The sequence below is a fragment of the Lucilia cuprina genome, chromosome 2 (assembly GCF_022045245.1).
Source record: "Lucilia cuprina isolate Lc7/37 chromosome 2, ASM2204524v1, whole genome shotgun sequence".
NCBI classification, from domain to species: domain Eukaryota; kingdom Metazoa; phylum Arthropoda; class Insecta; order Diptera; family Calliphoridae; genus Lucilia; species Lucilia cuprina.
The window spans coordinates 63670753-63693135 of NC_060950.1; the positions used below are offsets into that span (position 1 = coordinate 63670753).

At 29.4% G+C, this 22383-nt stretch overlaps 1 protein-coding gene across 7 annotated transcripts in view; it reads right to left on the bottom strand.

Moving 5' to 3' along the window:
- The window catches only part of LOC111685447 (protein piccolo), a 45867-nt gene that overhangs the window by 12717 nt on the left and 10767 nt on the right, over positions 1-22383 (bottom strand). For 3 of the 7 annotated variants that reach the window (XM_046945085.1, XM_046945084.1, XM_046945082.1), the window contains exons 1-5: positions 16956-17392; positions 3760-4547; positions 1385-2088; positions 718-1173; positions 547-655 (exon numbers count right to left, since the gene is read on the bottom strand). In XM_046945085.1, the coding sequence (XP_046801041.1) occupies positions 547-655; positions 718-1173; positions 1385-2088; positions 3760-4547; positions 16956-17245 (2347 nt within the window). In that variant the 5' untranslated portion in view covers positions 17246-17392. Of the gene's footprint in view, positions 1-546; positions 656-717; positions 1174-1384; positions 2089-3759; positions 4548-16955; positions 17393-22383 lie in introns of those variants that run through there. The other 4 variants (XM_046945086.1, XM_046945087.1, XM_046945088.1 and 1 more) reach the window with 3 other exon arrangements.

Sequence of the window (22383 nt, forward strand, 5' to 3'; positions counted from 1 at the left end):
CAATGTGAATAATAACTTTACTACAGAAAAGTTCATCACAATGTGAACAACTTTTCTATAGAAAAGTTCATCACAATGTGAATAATAACTTTACTACAGAAAAGTTCATCACAAAGTGAACAACTTTTCTATAGAAAAGTTCAACTTTTACAGAAAAGCTATTATGTTTTTATAGAAAAGTTTTAAATTTTTTAGAAAAAGTTTTTATACAAAACCATTTTTGGGTCAGATAGGAAGATTTTAAAGCTTTTCTATAACTTTTATATAAAAGCTTTTAAGATTTTACAGGAACAGCTATAAGAGAAAAACTTTAATAGAATGACTAGAAAGCTTTTCTATAAAAGCTTTTAAAAGAAAGCTTTTATATATTTGTAAAAAGCTTTTATGCTTTTTGAAAAGCTTGTATGCTTTTGTAAAAGGCTTCTATGCTTAGTAAAGGGCTTCTATGTTTTGTAAAAAGCTTTTAGATAAGTTTTTATAGAAAAGCTTTTATAAGATTTTTTTAGAAAACTTATATTATAACTCATTTTTCGTTAAATAACTTACGCATACCACCTGCTCCAAAGTGTTGTTGTTGTTGTTGTGCCTGATTAAAGCTGGGCTGAGCTGGAGTATAAGTGGGAGTTTGCTCCAATTGTATGGGTATGATGCGTTCCTAAATAAATAAAAAAATTATGTAATTTCAGAAACTATTTTCCTTCTTTTTAATTACTTTACCTTGGGTCCATTTTGACTACTATTGTTTAGATTGACTGGTGAATTGATTTGCAAACGCAAACCTGTGGTATTCATTGGTTGAGCACCAAAGTTTTGGGGTGCCGCTTGAGGCATAAAACCATTATTACCCGAGTTTAAGGGCTGCTGTTGATACATGCTTTGAGGTTGAGCTGATGGTGGTGGTGACTTAATACGATTCAATGATGAAGGCACCACATTACCATTTTCTTCGGGGCGTGCCCAGGCTGGTTGTTCTTTAGCCAATGGTTGGGTACTCATCCAACGTAATTGTTGGTTAGAGGCGCCAGGGCCAGTAGGTTGTTGCTGTTGTGCTGGCATTTGACGCATGGGTGAGTCACGTTGTTGTTGCTGCTGCATTTGTTGACGTACAATGTGTTGAGCTTGTGGCTCTGTGGGTGGTGCCAATGGTGCAATGTACAGAGAGCCAATATTGGTCTATAGAATAGTTTTGTAAAAAAAAATAAAATTTATTTAATTAAAATACTGTGAGGAACGTGAGTGAATTATAAAAACATTGTATTTGTTTTTATTAAGTGGGTGGGTATTATGTAAAATTATTTGTAGTTGTAAATATTTGAAATATTTAACATTTGTATGAGGAAAGAATTCTTGAGCCGAGCCCCTTAAAGTTGTTGATATTACTTACCGGTTTAGGACCTTGATAAGCCGATTGTTGAGTTGAAAAATCAGGAGTTCTTTGCTGTTGTTGTGGTTGTGAATGAGCTTGCACATTATTATAAATAGGCTGAGGATGCGACTGAGCTACTACTGCTGCTGGAGCCTGTTGTTGTTGTTGGGGTTGACTACGTTGAGTGCGCCATGGTACTGTTTGTGCCTGGTTATTGGGTGAAACTGAAGCTCCCGATGAAGCTGTTGAAGGTGTAGATTGCTGTGCCAAAGGAGAAACAGCTGGAGGAGCTCTTTGCTGTTGCTGCTGTTGAGCAAATTTGAAAGGACTTTCAGTAGCTCGTGGAGGTGTAGCATTTTCTGCTGTACGGGGACTATCAGTTTGTCTAGTATAAATATTGACAGCTGGTGATGTGGGTGCTGCCACACTACGAAATTCGGGTCTAGATGTTTGTTGTGGTGATGATTGTTGTTGTTGTGTCATTTGTGTAGTTTGTAAGGGTGATGAAGATAGTTGTGGTGATTGTTGTGTAACACCACTATATTGTGGTGATTGTTGTAGGGGTTTTATGGGAGATTGTTGCTGTTGTTGGTTATTTGGAGTTGGTGGCGTGTATAATTGTTGTTGTTGTTGCGGTTGATAATTCGTATAATTATTGTTCGTTTGATTTTGTTGTAATCCATTGTTATTCGTAGTCGTAGTGGGCATCGTTTTCTTAAAACCTAGAAATTTGTTATGGAATAAAAAGAAATTAATGTAATTGTCCAAAAATTATGATTCAAACATTAGATGTTTTCGGATCATTTCAAGGAGTAAGTGCTGGATTTTGTATGCCTAAACACCTAATACTTGTTAAACATTATTCTCTGATCTGTAGTGAATGAAATTTTCCAACAAATGTTTAGCGTAAAAATCTGCAAACAAATGATTGCCTTAATTCCCGAAGTTCAAGTGGGAGCTACATTTATATTAGAATACCTATGTAGGTAATACTCTTGGAACTATATACTCTGATCCTTAAGGAATAGAACTCTAAAGAAAAATTCGTAAAATTTTTGAAATTTTTTAACAATTTGTGTTAAAACCCTGCAAACAAATCTTTGGCTTAATTCCCGAAGTTCAAATGGGAGCTACGAATAAATTTGAAGATATATGGGTGTAATACTTTTGAATATATTCTGATCTGTTTGGAATAGAATTCTAAAGTGAAATTCTTAAAAGATTTGAAATTCTATAACAAATTGTTTAAAAAAAACCTTTAGTCATATGTTTGCAAAATGATCGAAGTTCAAGTGGGAGCTACGATTAAATTTGAAGATCTACCCTTAAGGAATAGAAATCTAAATTGAAATTCTTAAAATTTTTGAAATTGTTTAACAATTTGTGTGAAAATCCTGCAAATAAGTGTTTGGTATAATTCCCGAAGTTCAAATGGGTACTACGATTAAATTTGAAGACCTATGGGTGTAATACGTCCGGGTCTATATACTATGATCTGTATGGAATAGAATTCAATAGCAAAATTCTTATAAGTTTTGAAATTGTGTGAAAAATCTGCAATCAAATGTTTCACATAATTCCCGAAATTCAAGTGGGAACTACGTTTAAATATGAAGACCTATGGGTCTATATACTCTGATCTATGTAGAATATAATTCTTAAGATCTGTTAAACTGATATAAATATGTTTAGATTTACTCCTTGAAATTCGATAAAAAAGCATCCTTTTAAGCAGGATTAGTATCTGGAAAATCTTTAACAAGAGTTGAGGAAGTTAGTATTAGGTTTTTGATGGGATATTTAGGATAAATAATGAAGATGTAGTTTATTTGTACGTGGTTTAAAAGCGCCTTCACCAGTTAAGTGTAGTTTAAAGCTTAAATAAATATAAAGCGTTAAATAAGTAATGATGATAATAGTTGTCGGATGTAATGCTAAGAAAATATGAAGTAATGGATAAAGAGCAGTCAGTGATAAATATGCAGTTTGAGAGTAGTTTGTTAAACGAAGTTTAAATAAAGTTTAAGGAATTGTAGAAAATAATGTAATGAAAGTTAAGGTTTAAAATTGAAAACTTTGGTTTAAGGTTAAACTATGCTGAAAGCCGGGTTTAAAACCTGTTCCCAAGGAAATTGTTCTCTTTCGTTCACTTAAACTTTGTAGTCTGCTAAACAAAGTTTATAAAACTTTTGTTAGCAATAAGTTATAAATTTCCTTTAATCCCTTTTCAAATATGATGATAGTTAATCTTAAGCCTAGACGACAACCATAACCATTAATTAAAAAAAGATAGTAATTATAAATAAAATAGATAAAAAATGTAATAAACAAAATTGTAAAGCTTTAATTATATTGCTCTTTAAGTGAGTCCTTTCGAGGAACCCAGCTCTCACCATCAATATTATCGTTGTTCATAGTTGCAGTACCATTATTAGTGGCATTGGTCGTTTGCGGTGAGCTACTAGCACTGTTAACGCTGTCGTTGTGTTCTGTATTATTGCTATGGCTGCCATTATTGTTGGGCACTTCCACCATAGGACTTTTCGAACGCTCTTTAACGTATTCATCCTTCCAGAAGGTATTCTTCTCCACCGGTGGTGGTACTTTACGCAAAGCCGCCATCGGATTTGGAGGAATTTTAATTTCTGGACGAAAGCCCATTGGTGGTGGTTCAAAACGTTGTGGTGTTGGTGATTTACGTGGCATACTGGGTGAATTGGGTGCGCTACCACGTCCAGCACCAGCACCACCACCATTGGTGGGTGGTGCTAATGTGCCTGTATTGGAAAAATTGGAAGAGGATGGTGGTGGTGGGGGTGGTGCTGGTGCACTGCCACCATTAAAATTCTTACCGGGTGCTGGCGGTGGTGGTGGTGGTAATACCTGAAACGGCATACCCATGGCAGCAGCGCCCATAGAGGCGGCCGCATTGGGACTAGAGGCCTGTCCGCCGGGTGACTGTGGTTGAGTGGGACGATTATGTTGTTGGGCACCGGTGGCACCTTCGGCTTGTGCGTTGCGTGCCAGACGTTTAGCCATACGTTCCGATTTGATTTGCGAGAGATCAATGCCACCGGGTGTGTAGGTAAAGGGTTTTTTGTCTTTTGTCATCATGGCATTTTGAACACAGGCGGGTGCCTCGTAGGTCTGTTGTGCGGGCATGCGTTGACCAGATCCATACCTAAAAAGAGTAGATGAGAGATTGATAGTGTTATTAGTAAAAGAGTTTTTGTTTTAATTAAAATTAATTAGAACTGAAGTAGAACTAACTTAAACTGAACTAGAACTGAACTAGAACTGAACTAGAACTGAACTAGAACTGAACTAGAACTGAACTAGAACTGAACTAGAACTGAACTAGAACTGAACTAGAACTGAACTAGAACTGAACTAGAACTGAACTAGAACTGAACTAGAACTGAACTAGAACTGAACTAGAACTGAACTAGAACTGAACTAGAACTTCTAGAACTGAACTAGAACTGAACTAGAACTGAATTAGAACTGAACTAGAACTGAACTAGAATTGAACTAGAACTGAACTAGAACTGAACTAGAAATGAACTAGAAATGAACTAGAAAAGAACTAGAAAAGAACTAGAACTTAACTAGAACTAAACTAGAACTAAACTAGAACTAAACTCGAATTGAACTAGAACTGAACTAGAACTGAACTAGAACTGAACTAGAACTGAACTGGAACTGAACTAGAACTGAACTAGAACTGAACTAGATCTGAACTAGAACTGAACTAGAACTGAACTAGAACTGAACTAGAACTGAACTAGAACTGAACTAGAACTGAACTAGAACTGAACTAGAACTGAACTAGAACTGAACTAGAACTGAACTAGAACTGAACTAGAACTGAACTAGAACTGAACTAGAACTAGAACTAGAACTGAACTAGAACTGAATTAGAACTGAATTAGAACTGAACTAGAACTGAACTAGAAATGAACTAGAAAAGAACTAGACTGAACTAGAACTAAACTAGAACTAAACTCGAATTGAACTAGAACTGAACTAGAACTGAACTAGAACTGAACTAGAACTTAACTAGAACTGAACTAGAACTAAACTAGAACTGAACTAGAACTGAACTAGAACTGAACTAGAACTGAACTAGAACTGAACTAGAAATGAACTAGAACTGAACTAGAATTAAAGTAGAACGAAACGAAATTTTTTTATCATTTTTTATAACAAAAGCAATTTGTTCAAATGGAATGATAATTTTATAGGTTTTTTATATGCATTAAAAATATATTTAAAATATTGACGTCATTGAACAAATTTCATTTCAGACGACACACGCTCTATGAAATTTAGTACTACAGAACTTTGGCTTTTTTCTGCTATATAAATTTTCATATAATAATTTTTATTTCAACTAAAAAATTAATGCAGTTCAAAGAATATTTATATATATTTTTGGCAAGATTCTTAAAAAAAGCAAATGTTTGATGTCAATAACTATTACGAAAGACATTATTATTGTTATTATGTATTTCCCAAAGGTTTTAAGTGATATTGGGATTAGGGAGAGGGGGGGTTGATAATTGTACTAGACAAATGAAAACATGTGTGATCTCGTCTGAAGGAAAATAACAAGATCATTTTATTTATGTGAAACATTGAAACAAATTATAGTTGTGGGAAATTTGTTTTCTAAAAAAACCTTTGTTCTTTTTAGCCCTGAATTTAACAAGTTTCCTACTAAATAGTTCAAAGCACGATCATGATGATCATACTGGATGTTGTTTATTTATGTTGCTGCTTCACCCACATTTTTTTTTTTTTTTTTGTTTTTTATTATTGCTATAGTGGTTGTTGTCAATACAACAACTTGTCATTAAATGTTGCTGTCGTTTGTCTGTTAGTCAAGTCATTGCATACAAATTAGAGCAAAAACCGCAATGTCAATTTGTGGTGACGCAATTTTTGTTTTCATTAGAGCAACAGCAAAAAAAACACAAAACCTACAAAGATAGTAATACAGGCTGGCAGACAGACAGACATATGGCTGGATGGATGGACAGACAGTTGTTGTAGCTGTTTGATACAATTTGTTTATCTGTTTTTTAGCTTTTAACTTGTCTCTCTATAAAATGTTGGCATAGTTTGACGTTTGCGGTTTTCTTTTCTGTGAAACTAGTTAATTGTCAATAAAACCTTATTAAGTCAAACCATAATTAAGGAGAGTTAAGTTATTGTTAAATTAAACATTCATTCATACCTCCTCCTCTACTCTGGTTTGGATTTCTTAATAAAAATGTGTAACATGCTGTAGTCAACTCTGAACAATTTACTTGTTTTGACAGTTATTTTGTTACAAAAATTACGAAAACAAGTTCTAATCTACGCAATATCTGTTGCTAAACTTTATAGACAAGTTCTTGGTTGAATATTTTTTTTTGTAATTAATGTTCAAAAAAGACTGTTAACAAATGGGTTATTAGGCAATGATGTTATTATGTTTTATTTTAAGTTTTAATTAAATTTTTTAGGTTTCATAAATTTAGCAAAAAAAGTGGCTTAAGAAAAATCTTAAAAATACGTCCAACAACTTGATTTTTAAATTGTTTACTAGATCTGAACTAGAAATGAACTAAAACTGAACTAGAACTGAACTAGAACTGAACCAGAACTGAACTAGAACAGAAGTAGAACTGAACTAGAACTGAACTAGAACTGAACTAGAACTGAACTAGAACTGAACTAGAACTGAACTTGAACTGAACTAGAACTGAACTAGAACTATGGTCTATGAACTAAAACTGAACTAGAACTATGGTCTAGTCTATTATCTAGCCTAGTCTATAGTCTAGTCTATAGTCTAGTCTAGTCTATAGTCTAATCGAATGTCTTCTCTATAGTCTAGTCCATAGTCTTGTCTATAGTCTATGCTACAGTCTAGTCTATAGTCTAGTCTATAGTCTAGTCTATAGTCTAGTCTATAGTCTAGTCTATAGTCTAGTCTATAGTCTAGTCTAGTCTATAGTCTAGTCTATAGTCTAATCGAAAGTCTTCTCTATAGTCTAGTCCATAGTCTTGTCTATAGTCTATGCTACAGTCTAGTCTATAGTCTGTAGTCTAGTCTATAGTCTAGTCTATAGTCAAGTCTATAGTCTAGTCTATAGTCTAGTCTATAGTCTAGTCTATAGTCTAGTCTATAGTCTAGTCTATAGTCTAGTCTATAGTCTAGTCTATAGTCTAGTCTATAGTCTAGTCTATAGTCTAGTCTATAGTCTAGTCTATAGTCTAGTCTATAGTCTAGTCTATAGTCTAGTCTATAGTCTAGTCTATAGTCTAGTCTATAGTCTAGTCTATAGTCTAGTCTATAGTCTAGTCTATAGTCTATTCTATAGTCTAATCTATAGTCTAGTCTATGGTCTAGTCTATAGTCTAATCTATAGTCTAGTCTATAGTCTAGTCTATGGTCTAATCTATTGTCTAGTCTATAGTCTAATCTATATTTTAATCTATAGTCTAGTCTATAGTCTAATCTTTAGTCTAGTCTATAGTGTAGTCTATAGTCTAGTCTAAAGTCTGGTCTATAGTCTAGTCTATAGAATAGTATATAGTCTATAGACTAGTCTATAGTCTAGTCTATAGTATAGGCTATAGTCTAGTTAATCGTCTAGTCTATATTCTAGTCTATAGTCTATTCTAAAGTCTTCTCTATAGTCTAGTTCATAGTCCTCTCTATAGTCTAGTCTATAGCCTTGTCTAAAGTCTAGTTTAGCACAGCCTTAACTGTTGACAACAGTTGCTCATAAACTTTTGCTTTCTTGTACTTAAAGAAAATCATTCGAAAACCAAACCATTTCCTATAAATTTAATATAATTTATCAATTTTCTGCAAATTAAGAAATTGTGACTATAGCCGATCAAACTAGTGACTTTAAATAACATATTTTGAAAACTTTTAACTAAATTTGAACATTATAAACATGATTAACAATTATTTCTTTTTACAAATAAATTAAATAAATTTTATATAATACTTTTTTTTATTTTCTTTACAGTTTGATTTTTTTCTGCTAAATAAGGTAAGAGCCACATTTTTTATAAAAAAACTATTCATAATAAACTTTTGAGGAAGTATAATAGAACTAAAGTCAATTTAATATGTTCAGGCCATATGTGTAAATTACAAATGTTTTTTTTTTTTTTTTTGTAGTTTTGTTTTGTTTTGCAACATGTTGCAATATTTATATATTAATTGTTAAAAATTATTTTAATTTCCCAATAAGGCTTCAAAAACATAAATGTCTGTTTATTTTAAAACCAGTTTTTAAAATTTTCCTTATGATTTGTTTTTTCATTTAAATTCTATTAATTTGAAGTGCAAATAAGTGAAATTCACTTTTAGTTTTTTTCCTGTCTTTCAAAAAAACACCTGCTGGTTTGTGAAATAAAATTTCTTCTTTCTTTTTTCTTTTTTTTTGCAACTTTAACCCAATTATTTTTTGCTGCAATAAAAAACATTTCCAGGCCAATTGTTGGTTTGGCTTGTCATATTGCAACATGACAAGAAACTGTCATACTTAAATAAACATATCCTAAACTAAAAAAAACATAAACATAAACTATAAAAAAACCCACTGACAGGCTGAAAACTTTTAAAAAATGTTGCTTCTCTACACTTGTGAGTGGTAAAATGAAGAAAAACCTGTAATTTTGTGGCATGACTTTTAAGATCCGTCAACAGTTTGTTGTTTGTCTTTTCTTGTTTTTGGGAAGAGTTTATGTCATGCTTAACGTACTTACTTAGTTGTTATATGTTTGCTTGAGAAATTTGGGTTCAAAGAAAAAGTTTTTAAAACGAATGATTTTTTATGTTCCCAATGGAATGAATTTGTTAAATTGTTGCTTTGCATCTATAAATATGGTGTGCAACTTAATTTTTTTGAAAATTTTGCTTACAATATTTCTAGTTTACTTTTTAGTATACATTGTAGTCTGTATACTAGACTATAGTCTAATCTAGTGTATAGTCTTGTCTAAAGGCTGGTCTATAGTCTAGTTTATAGTCTAGTCTATATACTAGTCTAGTATACAGTCTAGTCTATAGTCTAGTCTATAGTCTAGTCTTCAGTCTGGTCTATAGTCTAGTCTATAGTATAGTATATTGTCTAGTCTATAGTCTAGTCTATAGTATAGTATATTGTCTAGTCTATAGTTTAGTCTATAGTCTAGTCTATTGTCTAGTCTATAGTTTAGTCTATAGTTTAGTCTATACTCTAGTCTATAGTCTAGTCTATACTCTAGTCTATAGTCTAGTCTATAGTCTAGTCTATAGTCTAGTCTATAGTCTAGTCTATAGTCTAGTCTATAGTTTAGTTTAGGCAATACTCTAGTCTATAGTCTTGTCTATAGTCTAGTCTATAGTCTAGTCTATAGTCTAGTCTATAGTCTAGTCTATAGTCTAGTCTATAGTCTAGTCTATAGTCTAGTCTATAGTCTAGTCTATAGTCTAGTCTATAGTCTAGTCTATAGTCTAGTCTATAGTCTAGTCTATAGTCTAGTCTATAGTCTAGTCTATAGTCTAGTCTATAGTATAGTCTATAGTCTAGTCTATAGTCTAGTCTATAGTCTAGTCTATAGTCTAGTCTTAGTCTAGTCTATAGTCTAGTCTATAGTCTAGTCTATAGTCTAGTCTATAGTCTAGTCTATAGTCTATTATTGTCTAGTCTATAGTCTAGTCTATAGTCTAGTCTATAGTCTAGTCTATAGTCTAGTCTATAGTCTAGTCTATATAGTCTAGTCTATATTCTAGTCTATATTCTAGTCTAGTCTATATTCTAGTCTAGTCTATAGTCTAGTCTAGTCTATATTCTAGTCTAGTCTATATTCTAGTCTAGTCTATAGTCTAGTCTATAGTCTAGTCTATAGTCTAGTCTATAGTCTAGTCTATAGTCTAGTCTATAGTCTAGTCTATAGTCTAGTCTATAGTCTAGTCTATAGTCTAGTCTATAGTCTAGTCTATAGTCTAGTCTATAGTCTAGTCTATAGTCTAGTCTATAGTCTAGTCTATAGTCTAGTCTATAGTCTAGTCTATAGTCTAGTCTATAGTCTAGTCTATAGTCTAGTCTATAGTCTAGTCTATAGTCTAGTCTATAGTCTAGTCTATAGTCTAGTCTTAGTCTAGTCTATAGTCTAGTCTATAGTCTAGTCTATAGTCTAGTCTATAGTCTAGTCTATAGTCTAGTCTATAGTCTAGTCTATAGTCTAGTCTATAGTCTAGTCTATAGTCTAGTCTATAGTCTAGTCTATAGTCTAGTCTATAGTCTAGTCTATAGTCTAGTCTATAGTCTAGTCTATAGTCTAGTCTATAGTCTAGTCTATAGTCTAGTCTTATAGTCTAGTCTATAGTCTAGTCTATAGTCTAGTCTATAGTCTAGTCTATAGTCTAGTCTATAGTCTAGTCTATAGTCTAGTCTATAGTCTAGTCTATAGTCTAGTCTATAGTCTAGTCTATAGTCTAGTCTATAGTCTAGTCTATAGTCTAGTCTATAGTCTAGTCTATATTCTAGTCTAGTCTATAGTCTAGTCTATATTCTAGTCTAGTCTATAGTCTAGTCTATATTCTAGTCTAGTCTATAGTCTAGTCTAGTCTATATTCTAGTCTAGTCTATATTCTAGTCTAGTCTATAGTCTAGTCTATAGTCTAGTCTATAGTCTAGTCTATAGTCTAGTATATAGTCTAGTCTATAGTCTAGTCTATAGTCTAGTCTATAGTCTAGTCTACAGTCTAGTCTATAGTCTAGTCTATAGTCTAGTCTATAGTCTAGTCTATAGTCTAGTCTATAGTCTAGTCTATAGTCTAGTCTATAGTCTAGTCTATAGTCTAGTCTATAGTCTAGTCTATAGTCAAGTCTATAGTCTAGTCTATTGTCTAGTCTATAGTCTAGTCTATAGTCTAGTCTATAGTCTAGTCTATAGTCTAGTCTATAGTCTAGTCTATAGTCTAGTCTATAGGTCTAGTCTATAGTCTAGTCTATAGTCTAGTCTATAGTCTAGTCTATAGTCTAGTCTATAGTCTAGTCTATAGTCTAGTCTATAGTCTAGTCTATAGTCTAGTCTATAGTCTAGTCTATAGTCTAGTCTATAGTCTAGTCTATAGTCTAGTCTATAGTCTAGTCTATAGTCTAGTCTATAGTCTAGTCTATAGACTAGACTATAGACTAGACTAGACTATAGACTAGTCTAGTCTATAGTCTCGTCTATAGTCTAGTCTATAGTCTAGTCTATAATATAATCTATAATCTAGTCTATAGTCTAGTCTATGGTCCAGTTTATAGTTTAGTCTATTGTCTAGTCTATAGTCTAGTCTATAGTCTAGTCTATAGTCTAGTCTATAGCATTCAAGTTTAATTTTGTTTTAAAATCTATTAAAAATTTAAAAAATTTCCTTTTAAATATAAAAATTTTATTTTATTGTGATGACCATAAAATATAATTTTCTCTATGACTAACAAATCTAATTAAATTTATTCAACAACAAATGTTCAAAAATATTTTTATTAAGGCAAAATAAATGCGCAAAAAGCTAATTTTGGAATTTGAATTTGAGAGAACTCTGCCAAAACAAATATTACAAATAAATTTGCATTAATAACTAACAAATAGGAGGCAAATATTGCAGCAAACACATTTGTTATAATTTTCAAATGAAAACTAAATAGATATTATGAAAATTATTTTTATAAGCAAAGAGAAAAAGTGTGTAAGAGTAAAGAATTAAGTTGTAAAAGAAAATTCACATATTTTTTTGGCAACAATGTGAAAATGATAAATTACATTTTTTGCTAAAAAAAATGTAAAAATAGTTTATAAAAAATTTTAAAAATATTAGTCATTTAAATTTAAAAAATCTGTATTGAAATTTATTTTTTGTTGCTCAACATGTTGTTGCTTAACATGTTGTTGCTCAACATGTCGTTGCTCAAAATGTTGTCGCTCAACATGCTGTTGCTCAACATGTTGTTGTTAGGGGAAATTTTCAATTAAATCCACTAAGTTGTAAGTCAAAACAAAAGTATGACACAAATTTTATATATGTTTTGCTTGTGCAACATGTTGCCTTACAGAAAAGTTGATCAACATGTTGCTTTGCTGGAAATGTTTACCAACATGTTGCTTTTTAAAAAAGTAAAGAAAATATAACATTAAAACCATTTAGTTGTAAATTATAAAAAGATAAACAAAAAAGGTTATACTGTACCACTTCTGCAACATGTTGCTTTAAAAAAAGTTGCTCAACATGTTGCTACTTCAAAAAACTAACTTATTGAGAGAGAAAATTGTGTAAATAACCTTGTAATTTTAATTAAAATCTAAAAACCATTAACTCCCAGTTAATATTTCAAATTATTTGTTTAACCAAACCTTATAAGTCCACACTCCCATAATCTCCACAGCTTTTTAGACTATTTTTATAACACTACTCTACTTAAGTTCTTATTATTATTTCCTTAAACCACTTTTAGTTTCTTTTAAACTTAAATATTCTTATTCTTTGTGTTGGCTTTTACTGCAGACACCACATGTTGGCGTTTTCTATATCAGTCTTTAATCTAGACGCAACTAATGCAATCTCTACTTAAGCAACATTTCAAAATGTAATTCTTTTTACAAGAAAGAAATAAAAAGAAACAAACCCACACTTTGGATTTTTTTTCCTCCTCTCAACTCATTTTACATGACCATTGTTTGGTATTTTAAAAAAGAAAAATAATATAATTAAAAAAGAATATATATTTCTTTATTTTCTGTTCAAGATCAAGGGCATTTTTTCGAATGGTTCACATACAAAGTGTTTTTTATTTCATATGAGTAGAAGAGCAAAAAAAGACGAGAGTGACTGACTGACTGGCCGCAGCCGCCTGTGTGTCATTAAATTAAATTAAAAAAAATATTTTTTTTTTCATTTTCAATGTTTTTACATGAAAATGTGAAAAAAATACAATTTACACATGATGACATAATGTTGATAAAATAAAATTAAATATTTCTTGCAATACATTTTAAAAGCATGAATAAGCTTTTCGTTTTATTTTAACTTTCGAACAAAGAAATTTTTAATAACACAACATACTATTCGCTATAGAGTGGATTATAATCTGAAGGATATTAAACACTATAATCTGAATCACAGCCACAGGACTCCAGACTAAACTATAGACTATACTACACTATAGACTAGACTATAGACTAGACTATTGACTAGACTATAGACTAGACTATAGACTAGACTATAGACTAGACTATAGACTAGACTATAGACTAGACTATAGACTAGACTATAGACTAGACTATAGACTAGACTGTAGACTAGACTATAGACTAGACTATAGACTAGACTATAGACTAGACTATAGACTAGACTATAGACTAGAATATAGACTGGACTATAGACTGGACTATAGACTAGCCTATAGACTAGACTATTGACTAGACTATAGACTAGACTATAGAATGGACTATAGACTGGACTATAGACTAGACTATAGACTAGACTATAGACTAGACTATAGACTAGACCATAGACTAGACTATAGACTAGACTATAGATTAGACTATAGACTAGACTATATACTAGACTATAAACTAGACTATAGACTAGACTATAGACTAGACTATATACTAGACTATAAACTAGACTGTAGACTAGACTATAGACTAAACTATAGTCTACTCTCTAGTAAACTCTGTGGTCTATTCTTTTGTCTAGACTATAGTCTACTAAAAATTCCAGACTATTGTCTACTCTATAGTCTACTTTTAAGTCTACTTTAGTCTGCTTTAAAGTCGTCTATAAGACTAGGTTATAGCTCCGCTAAGTAAACCCATTTGCAGAATTCAATTAAAATTGCTTCACCTTTTAAGGCAATTTTATATTAATTTAATTTTTTTCTACTCTTCTGCTAAGCTAAATGTTTTTATCTGTTTAAAATCTAAAATTAAAAATGAAAGTTCAGTTTTTTAATTATATTTTTTTCCATTAAAATTTATATAATTTGCAAATATTTTTCAAATTATTTGCATTTAAACTAAACATTTTTTAATAATATTTAATTAAATATGAATCATAATTGCGATACAAATTAGTTAAGAAATATATTTAGAAATTAAAGAAAAAAACTATGTTTTTTTATTATTAATGGTTTATGCGATCATTAAAAATAATGTTTAGAGTTTTGTAATGAAAGTTCCATGTTTTTTTTTTTGCCCAAATTGTTTAAGATTTTTTTTTAATTTTTGGCAAACGGAGGCAAAAGGAGAGTAAAACAATGAATCATAAATTAAAAATAAAATTAATATAAATATTAGAAAAAAAGCAAACATTTAGAAGAACTAACGAAAAATAAACAAAAATTCTAAATTAAAAAAATAACAAAAAATTTAATTATTTTTGATAACTCAATTAAATCAACAATAACCTGTCTATTTTACTTTTTTGCTCTTTTACAAATTGTTTAATGTATTTTTATTATTAATTGTTTCTTATTTATTTTGCATAATTTTAAACAGTTTTGCCTTTAGGCTTTTGATTTCTTTAATGATTTATGTTAATTTTTTTGAAATGTGTTATTTTAATTTCATCTAAAAAACACTTTTAAATTTTTTAATAAATACATCAATAAATAATAGTGATTATTTAACATTTACCATACAAATCTTTGAAGTGGCAATATCAAGTGTTTTTATAATGTGCTACTTTTAACACTTTCCAAAGTTTTTGTAAAGAAATTTTAAAAGATTTTAAATAAATAATATTAACAATTTCATTTTCTAATCCTACTTTAACATACTGTTAACATTTTGCCTCACCGCAATGTTGCTAAACATGTTGCTATACATTTTTAAATAAATTTTAAATTTTTTAATTTCATATTAAATGTTTAATTTTGTTTATTTGCATCAACAAAAATGTTTCTATACATATTGCTAACTAACACTTGTAATAAATTCATAAAATTGGTTTTAATTTTTTTTCGTTTAAAAGTGTTTTAGTCTAGTCAATAATCTAATTGATAGACTAATCTATAGACTAGTCTACTGGCTTGTCTATAGTTCAGTCTATTGACTAGTCAATAGATTAATCTATAGTCTAATCTATATTCTAGTCTAGCCTTAGTATATAGTTAGACTTTAGTCTATTCTATAGTCTATGCTATAGTTTAGTATATAGTCTAGTCTATAGACTAGTTAATAGTCTAGTCTATTGTTAAGTATACTCTACTCCAGCCTAGTCTATAGTCAAGTCTATAGTCTAGTCTACACTCTAGTCTATAGTCAAGCCGATGGTCTAGTCTATAGTCTAGTCTATAGTCTAGTCTATAATCTATTCTATAGTCTAGTCTATAGTCTAGTCTATAGTCTAGTCTATAGTCTAGTCTATAGTCTAGTCTATAGTCTAGTCTATAGTCTAGTCTATAGTCTGTTCTATAGTCTAGTCTATAGTCTATTCTATAGTCTAGTCTATAGTCTAGTCTATAGTCTAGTCTATAGTCTAGTTTATAGTCTAGTCCATAGTCTAGTCCATAGTCTAGTCTATAGTCTAGTCTATAGTCTAGTCTATAGTCTAGTCCATAGTCTAGTCCATAGTCTAGTCTATAGTCTAGTCTATAGTCTAGTCTATAGTCTAGTTTATAGTCTAGTCTATAGTCTAGTTTATAGTCTAGTCTATAGTCTCGTCTATGGTCTAGTCTATAGTCTATTCTATAGTCTGATCTATAGTCCAGTCTATAGTCTAGTCTATAGTCCAGTCTATAGTCTATTCTATAGTCTGGTCTATAGTCCAGTCTATAGTCTAGTCTATAGTCTAGACTAGTCTATAGTCTAGACTAGTCTACAGTCTAGACTAAAGTCAAGCCTTGTCTATAGTCTTGTCTATATTCTAGTCTATGGTCTATAAGTCTATAGTCTAGTCTTTAGTTTTTCTATAGTCTAGGCTATAGTTTTTTCTACAACATTATGTACCTCAGATAAACATGTTGTTAATGAAAATGTTGCTAAACATGTTGCTTAAAAAAATTTGTATACATTTTGCTATAAGTTAATTAATTGAAATGATTTTTGTTTGACTGGCATTTGTTTTAACAAATTGTTGTTGGAAAATGCTGCTCAACAAGTTGCTAACTGAAACAAAGCCTAAGTTTAAGCAAGTTTTGTGTAATTTTTTAAATAATTTCTCATTCAACAAATATTTAATGCTTTTTATTAAAGAAAAATCTTTTTTAATGACTTTTATTATAAAAAATTCTCATGGGTGAATTACCAAAAATTGTTTTGATAAAAACAACATTTTTTAATTGCTATTTAAACAATTATTCTATTAAGTTTGTTTCTTATCTTTTTGGAATTATTTTCATTTTAGAAATTTATCTAACTTGCACTTCCATCAACACAGCAAAATTTAATTCTTGTTGTTCTTTTAAGATTTTTTTTGTTACTTTTTTATTATTTAATTGTTTAAACGATTATCTTTTGTGCTAAACACACAACAAAATTCTTTGCTTATCTTAAATAATAATTTAAAATATTTTTCTTTATTTGAAATATTTTGCGCACTTACATTTCTTGATGATTATTTGTTAAACCATTTTGTTGTTTTAAAGAATCTATAACTATTTCGGGACTTTTTAATTCCAAATTGAAACCTTTATCTTTATGCACCATATAGGAGGGCAGTGTATCGATATAGGCATTGGCCTGATCATTATAGGAACCTAATAATTCACGATATTTGGAATAGACTAAACGTTTCAATTGGGGATTTGGACTGGAGGCAGTAGTGTTGTTGTTGTTGTTGCGTGTAGTTGTATTACTATTAGAGGCACAATGTTGTTGTAAAGTGGCAGCCATTTTAAAAGTTTAAAAGTTTTGTTGTTAGTTTTTATAATTTTTTTAACACTTTTTTTGTTGTTTTTAAGAGAGAGATATTGTTTTTTAGGTTTTCCGAGTTTTCTTTTGCTTAATGAAGCCGCATATTTTTTGTAATTTTTAGTTTTTCTAATTTTTTTTTATATTTTCTTTAATATTTTAAAAATTTTGAAATTTTTTACAATTTTTTTTAATTTTTAAAAAATTTTTTTAATTTTTTTTTCAAACATTTTCAAAAATCTTCAAATATTTTCTTTAAATTTTGCTAAACATTTTGCTTATATTGAAATCTTAGTAAATTTTTCAAAATTTTAGGAGATTATTTTTGCTAAGAGACTTATTTTTACCAAATTTTTGTTTATACTCTTGTTTCTGGGATCTAAATGTTGCTCAACATGTTGCTTTTCTAAAATCTTAATAATTTTTCATATTTCTTAGAGATTTCAAAAAAAAAAAACTCTTAAATATTTAAAATTTTGATATATTTGGATTGTAAAAGATTTTCTATTAGTCTCTGTTTTGTTAGGAAACATGTTGCTTAAGTAAAATGTTGCTCAACATGTTGCTTATAGTAAAATCTTAAAGAATTTTCCAAATTTTTTAAGATTTTCAAGAAAAAGCTCTTAAATATTCAAAACTTTCGCTATTTTGGGATTTTCCGCTAATTTCTGCTGAAAAACATGTTGCTTAAGTTAAATGTTGCTCAACATATTGTTTTTAGTAAAATCTTAAGGAATTTTCCAATTTTTTAAAGATATCCATGAAAAAGCTCTTAAATGTTTAAAATTTTTATATTTTTGGATTTTGAAAGATGTTCTATGAATTTGTGTTTTGTTGGGAAACATGTTGCTTGGCACTAAATGTTGCTCAACATTTTGCTTTTAGTAAAACCTTTATGAATTTTAAGAAAAAATTTCTTAAATATTAAAAAAAATATATTTTTGTATTTTAAAAGCTTTTCTGTTAATATCTGTTTTGTTGGGAAACATGCTGCTGGAGAAAATGTGTTGCTCAACATGTTGCTTTTCGTAAAAATCCATATTTCTAAGAGATTTCTGAGAAAAAAACTCTTAAATATTTAAAATTTTATTATTTTTGGATTTTAAAAGATTTTCTGTTAATTTGTGTTTTGTTGCGAAACATGTTGGTTAAGTAAAATGTTGCTCAACATGTTGCCTTTAGTAAAAACTTAATAAATTTTCAAAATTTCTTAGAAATTTCAAAGAAAAACTCATAAATATTTATTTTTTCTTTTTGTAATGTTGCGCTAAATGTTGCTCAACATGTTGCTTTTAGTAAAATCATAACATATAACATAAAATTGAAGTTGTTTGTTACTTAGAAAAATGTTGCTAAACATTGTTGCTTAATCGCATTTCATTTTATAAAATAAAATTTATAAAATTTCTTTAAGACTTCATGTGGATGGTTTCTTTTTTATCTCATAAAAAGGTCATGTCTTATACGAGTCATTTAAAATTCCTTAAAAAATCCAACGTGAAGCCTTTTATTAAAGGTAAAATTTAAAAATAAATAATCTTGACCTATAAATTCATTAATTCTTTTTCTGTGAAATGATAATTAATTATATAAAGGATTACCTGCCAAGCAAAAACCCATCAGATCTTTCATTTCCAATCAATTTCGTAATGATAATGTTTTAACATCATTTCTACTTAAAATTGATCACTTGAAGTGTTAACGAAAGATCGCCAAAAGAATTTAATGATTTGCTTTATGAATTGATTTGGTATTTGTTATTGCCTTCAGTTAAAGTTTTTAAATTTTATATTTTTTTGATTTTTGTTTTTTTTTATTAATTTAAACTACTCATGCCCCAATAAATTAAAAACCATAAAAACCGCAAATAAGATCAATAATACAAAAATAAAAAAGCAGAATCAATACGTGTTTTGTTGTTTAATATAAAATTTAAACTCAAAACAGACAATGGAGTTGCGGCATTTTTTCTTTTTGTACAAAAAGATCATTGTTACAATTTCTTTAAAAAATATATAGCAGAAACACAAAAATTATCGTCACAAAAGAGAAAAAAAGAGTAAATCAGTCAAAACGTTATAAATTGTTAACTTTATGTTAAAATTAACAATGATAATACTTTGCCAAATAATACGCAGTTAAAATTTTCTACTGCTTATATATAAGCATTCTTAGGAGCACTAAAGTAAGCAGTAGAACTGATCTATATAAGCAGTCTTAGAAGCACAAAAGTTTCAGTTAATCTGGTCTATTGACTAGAAAAACTGAACAAAGAGTATGATCATAGTATGATCGTATTGGTATCATAGAATAGCACTAGAAAGAAGAGAGTATAAACTGATCTCTCTGAGAAGTTAAGAATTCATCTTAAGGAGGAAAAAAAAAACTAAACAGAGAGTCAGATCACAGTTAAGAGTCTTTTGCAGATCATTTTGATCAGATGATCTATGTCAAGTGGGATGCAAAACGATCAAATCTTTAAACTATCATTTACTATTGATCTTAAAATATATTTATAAGAAAGTGCAAAATTACTTCTTAAACTGATCTTTTGAGCTTTGAATCATCTTTTGCTTATTGATCTTAAAATATATTTATAAGAAAGTGCAAAATTACTTCTATAAATGATCTTTTGATCTTTGAAAGAACATTTGCTTATTGATCTTAAAATATATTTATAAGAAAGTTCAAAATTACTTCTTAAACTGATCTTTTGATCTTTGAAACATCAATTTTCTTATTGATCTTAAAATATATTTATAAAAAATTTCAAAATTACTTCTTAAACTGATCTTTTGATCTTTGAAGATCTTTTTCTAGTTTTCAAAGCTAATAATTGATCATTTGATTGTTGATTTAGTTAAAGACTTAAAGTCAAAGTTAATTTATGATCGTGCACTACTCTCTGTGAGGATCTTTTTATGTGACCATCATCAAGATCAAGCAACAATCTCAAGAGAGATCTGATCTTTTTCATTAACTTTTAAGCTTTCAAAACAAATAATTGATCATTTAGATTGATGATTTAGTTTTAGACTTAAAATCTAAGTTAATTTCATGATCGTACTCTACAATCTTTGAAGATCTTTTTATAATGATCTATAATTTAGATCAAGCAATAAACTCAAAAGAGAATGATCTATTTTTTTTTTGTTAACTTTAAAGATCATTTTCAATCTTCTCAAGCAAAAAAATAGAAATATCATTCTGTCCAGCTGTGATTTGAATTAAAGTAGAATCAAATTTCAAAGCATTTAACTGACTCAACAAATTCTGTTCTATTAAATTAAAAAATTAAAAAAAATAAGTAAATTTTCTTAGAAATTTGTTTTTTCTTTAAATCAATTAAATGTGCGTGCTATCAAGGAGGTTTGGCGTACCAAAAGATGATTCATCAGCATCTAAAATTTTGTTTTGCTTTAAGGCCCCCAGAACTGATCAACAGCAACAAGAGCAACAATTTTTGTTTTGGGGTTGAGTGAAATATAAATTATTTATTATTATAAACATAAATTTTAGTTTTTAAACGCATGCAGGTAGCAATTCAAAAGATTTATGATGCGCGCCTTCAGAAAAAGGAAAATATTTTGAAAATTTTTTTAAAAAATTTTTGAAAATAATAATTTTAAATTTTTAAACAAAATTTTATGATTTTTTTAAGTTTTCAAGATTTTGTTTTTTCACTTGGATTCACTTATTTTTGTTAATTTTTTGGTTTAACATAAATTAATTAAAATTCTTTTTCTTTATTAATATTTAACACTTTTTTTCTTTTATTATTACTTTTTTTATTATTTAAATTAATTTATTTGTTTACAAACGCTTTTCACTTTATTATTGTTTAATTTAAATTTATAAAATACTTTTTATATAAAAAACGCTCTACGATCGTCGCGTAACTAAGATCTTTACGCATTGAACATTCAACGCTTAATGCGACAAGTCTGAGACGATCACAACAATAACTATGAAACTACTCTATACAACACATAATACAACAAAAAAACAACTACGTTTAGTTTTACGTATTCATGTTACGTTGCAACGTAACTAAGGAAAACAAAAAGAAAAACAACATCAACAACAAAACTTGATTAGTCGTAGTCGTCGTGGTCGTCTAGTGAAACAATCAAACAAACAGCAACTACAACAAATAATTAAATAAACAAATAAAATAACAGACAGTTTGACAGAGGAGCTTTTTATTTAACAATTTTTTTTGGTTTTTATACAAAAAGAAAAAAACAACTCCAGACAACTTTAAGGGGGGTTATATAGACGAAAGAACCATAACCCCCACCTCCCCCTCTTCCTTCATCAGTCATTCGCACAATTAATCATACATTACGAGGAGTACATTACATTATAAAGGAGTTTTCTCTATTTAGTACAATATGTATTGTGTGTGTGTAAATGACTGAGTTTTTGTTTTTAAAACCCTTTAGATCTTGGCGATATAAGAAAATCACTTTTTTTCGATAATCTATTATTTAGTCTTGCGTCTAAGGCTAAAGACTGAAGTGTAATAACTCTCTTATAGAATATAGTGGAAGACTTCTGTAAAGTCTAGTTAATATAAACTGTAGACAAGACTATAGCCTAGTCAATAGTCTGGACTACCGCCTATTGTCTGGAGTATAATACATTCTATAGTCTGGACTATAATCTGGTCAATAGTCTTGACAATAGTGTAGTCTATAGAGTAAACCGTAGCCTATGACTATAGTCTAATATATAGTCTAGTCTATAGTGTAGTTTAAAGTCCAGTCTATAGTTTAGTATATAGTATAGTCTAATCTATAGCCCAGCATATAGTCTATAATCTAGTCCAGTCTATAGTCCAGTCCATAGTCCAGTCTAGTCTATAGTATAGCCTATAGACCATTCTATAGTCTAGTCTATAGTTCAGTCTATAGAGTATTCTATAGTCTTGCCTTTAGTCTAAAATATAGTCTTGTCTATAATTTAATCTAGTCTAGCTTATAGTCTAGTCTAGTTTAGTCTATAGTCTTGTCTATATTCTAATCTATAGTCTAGTCTATATTCTAATCTATAGTCTAGTCTATAGTCTAGTCTATAGTCTAGTCTATAGTCTAGTCTATAGTCTAGTCTATAGTCTA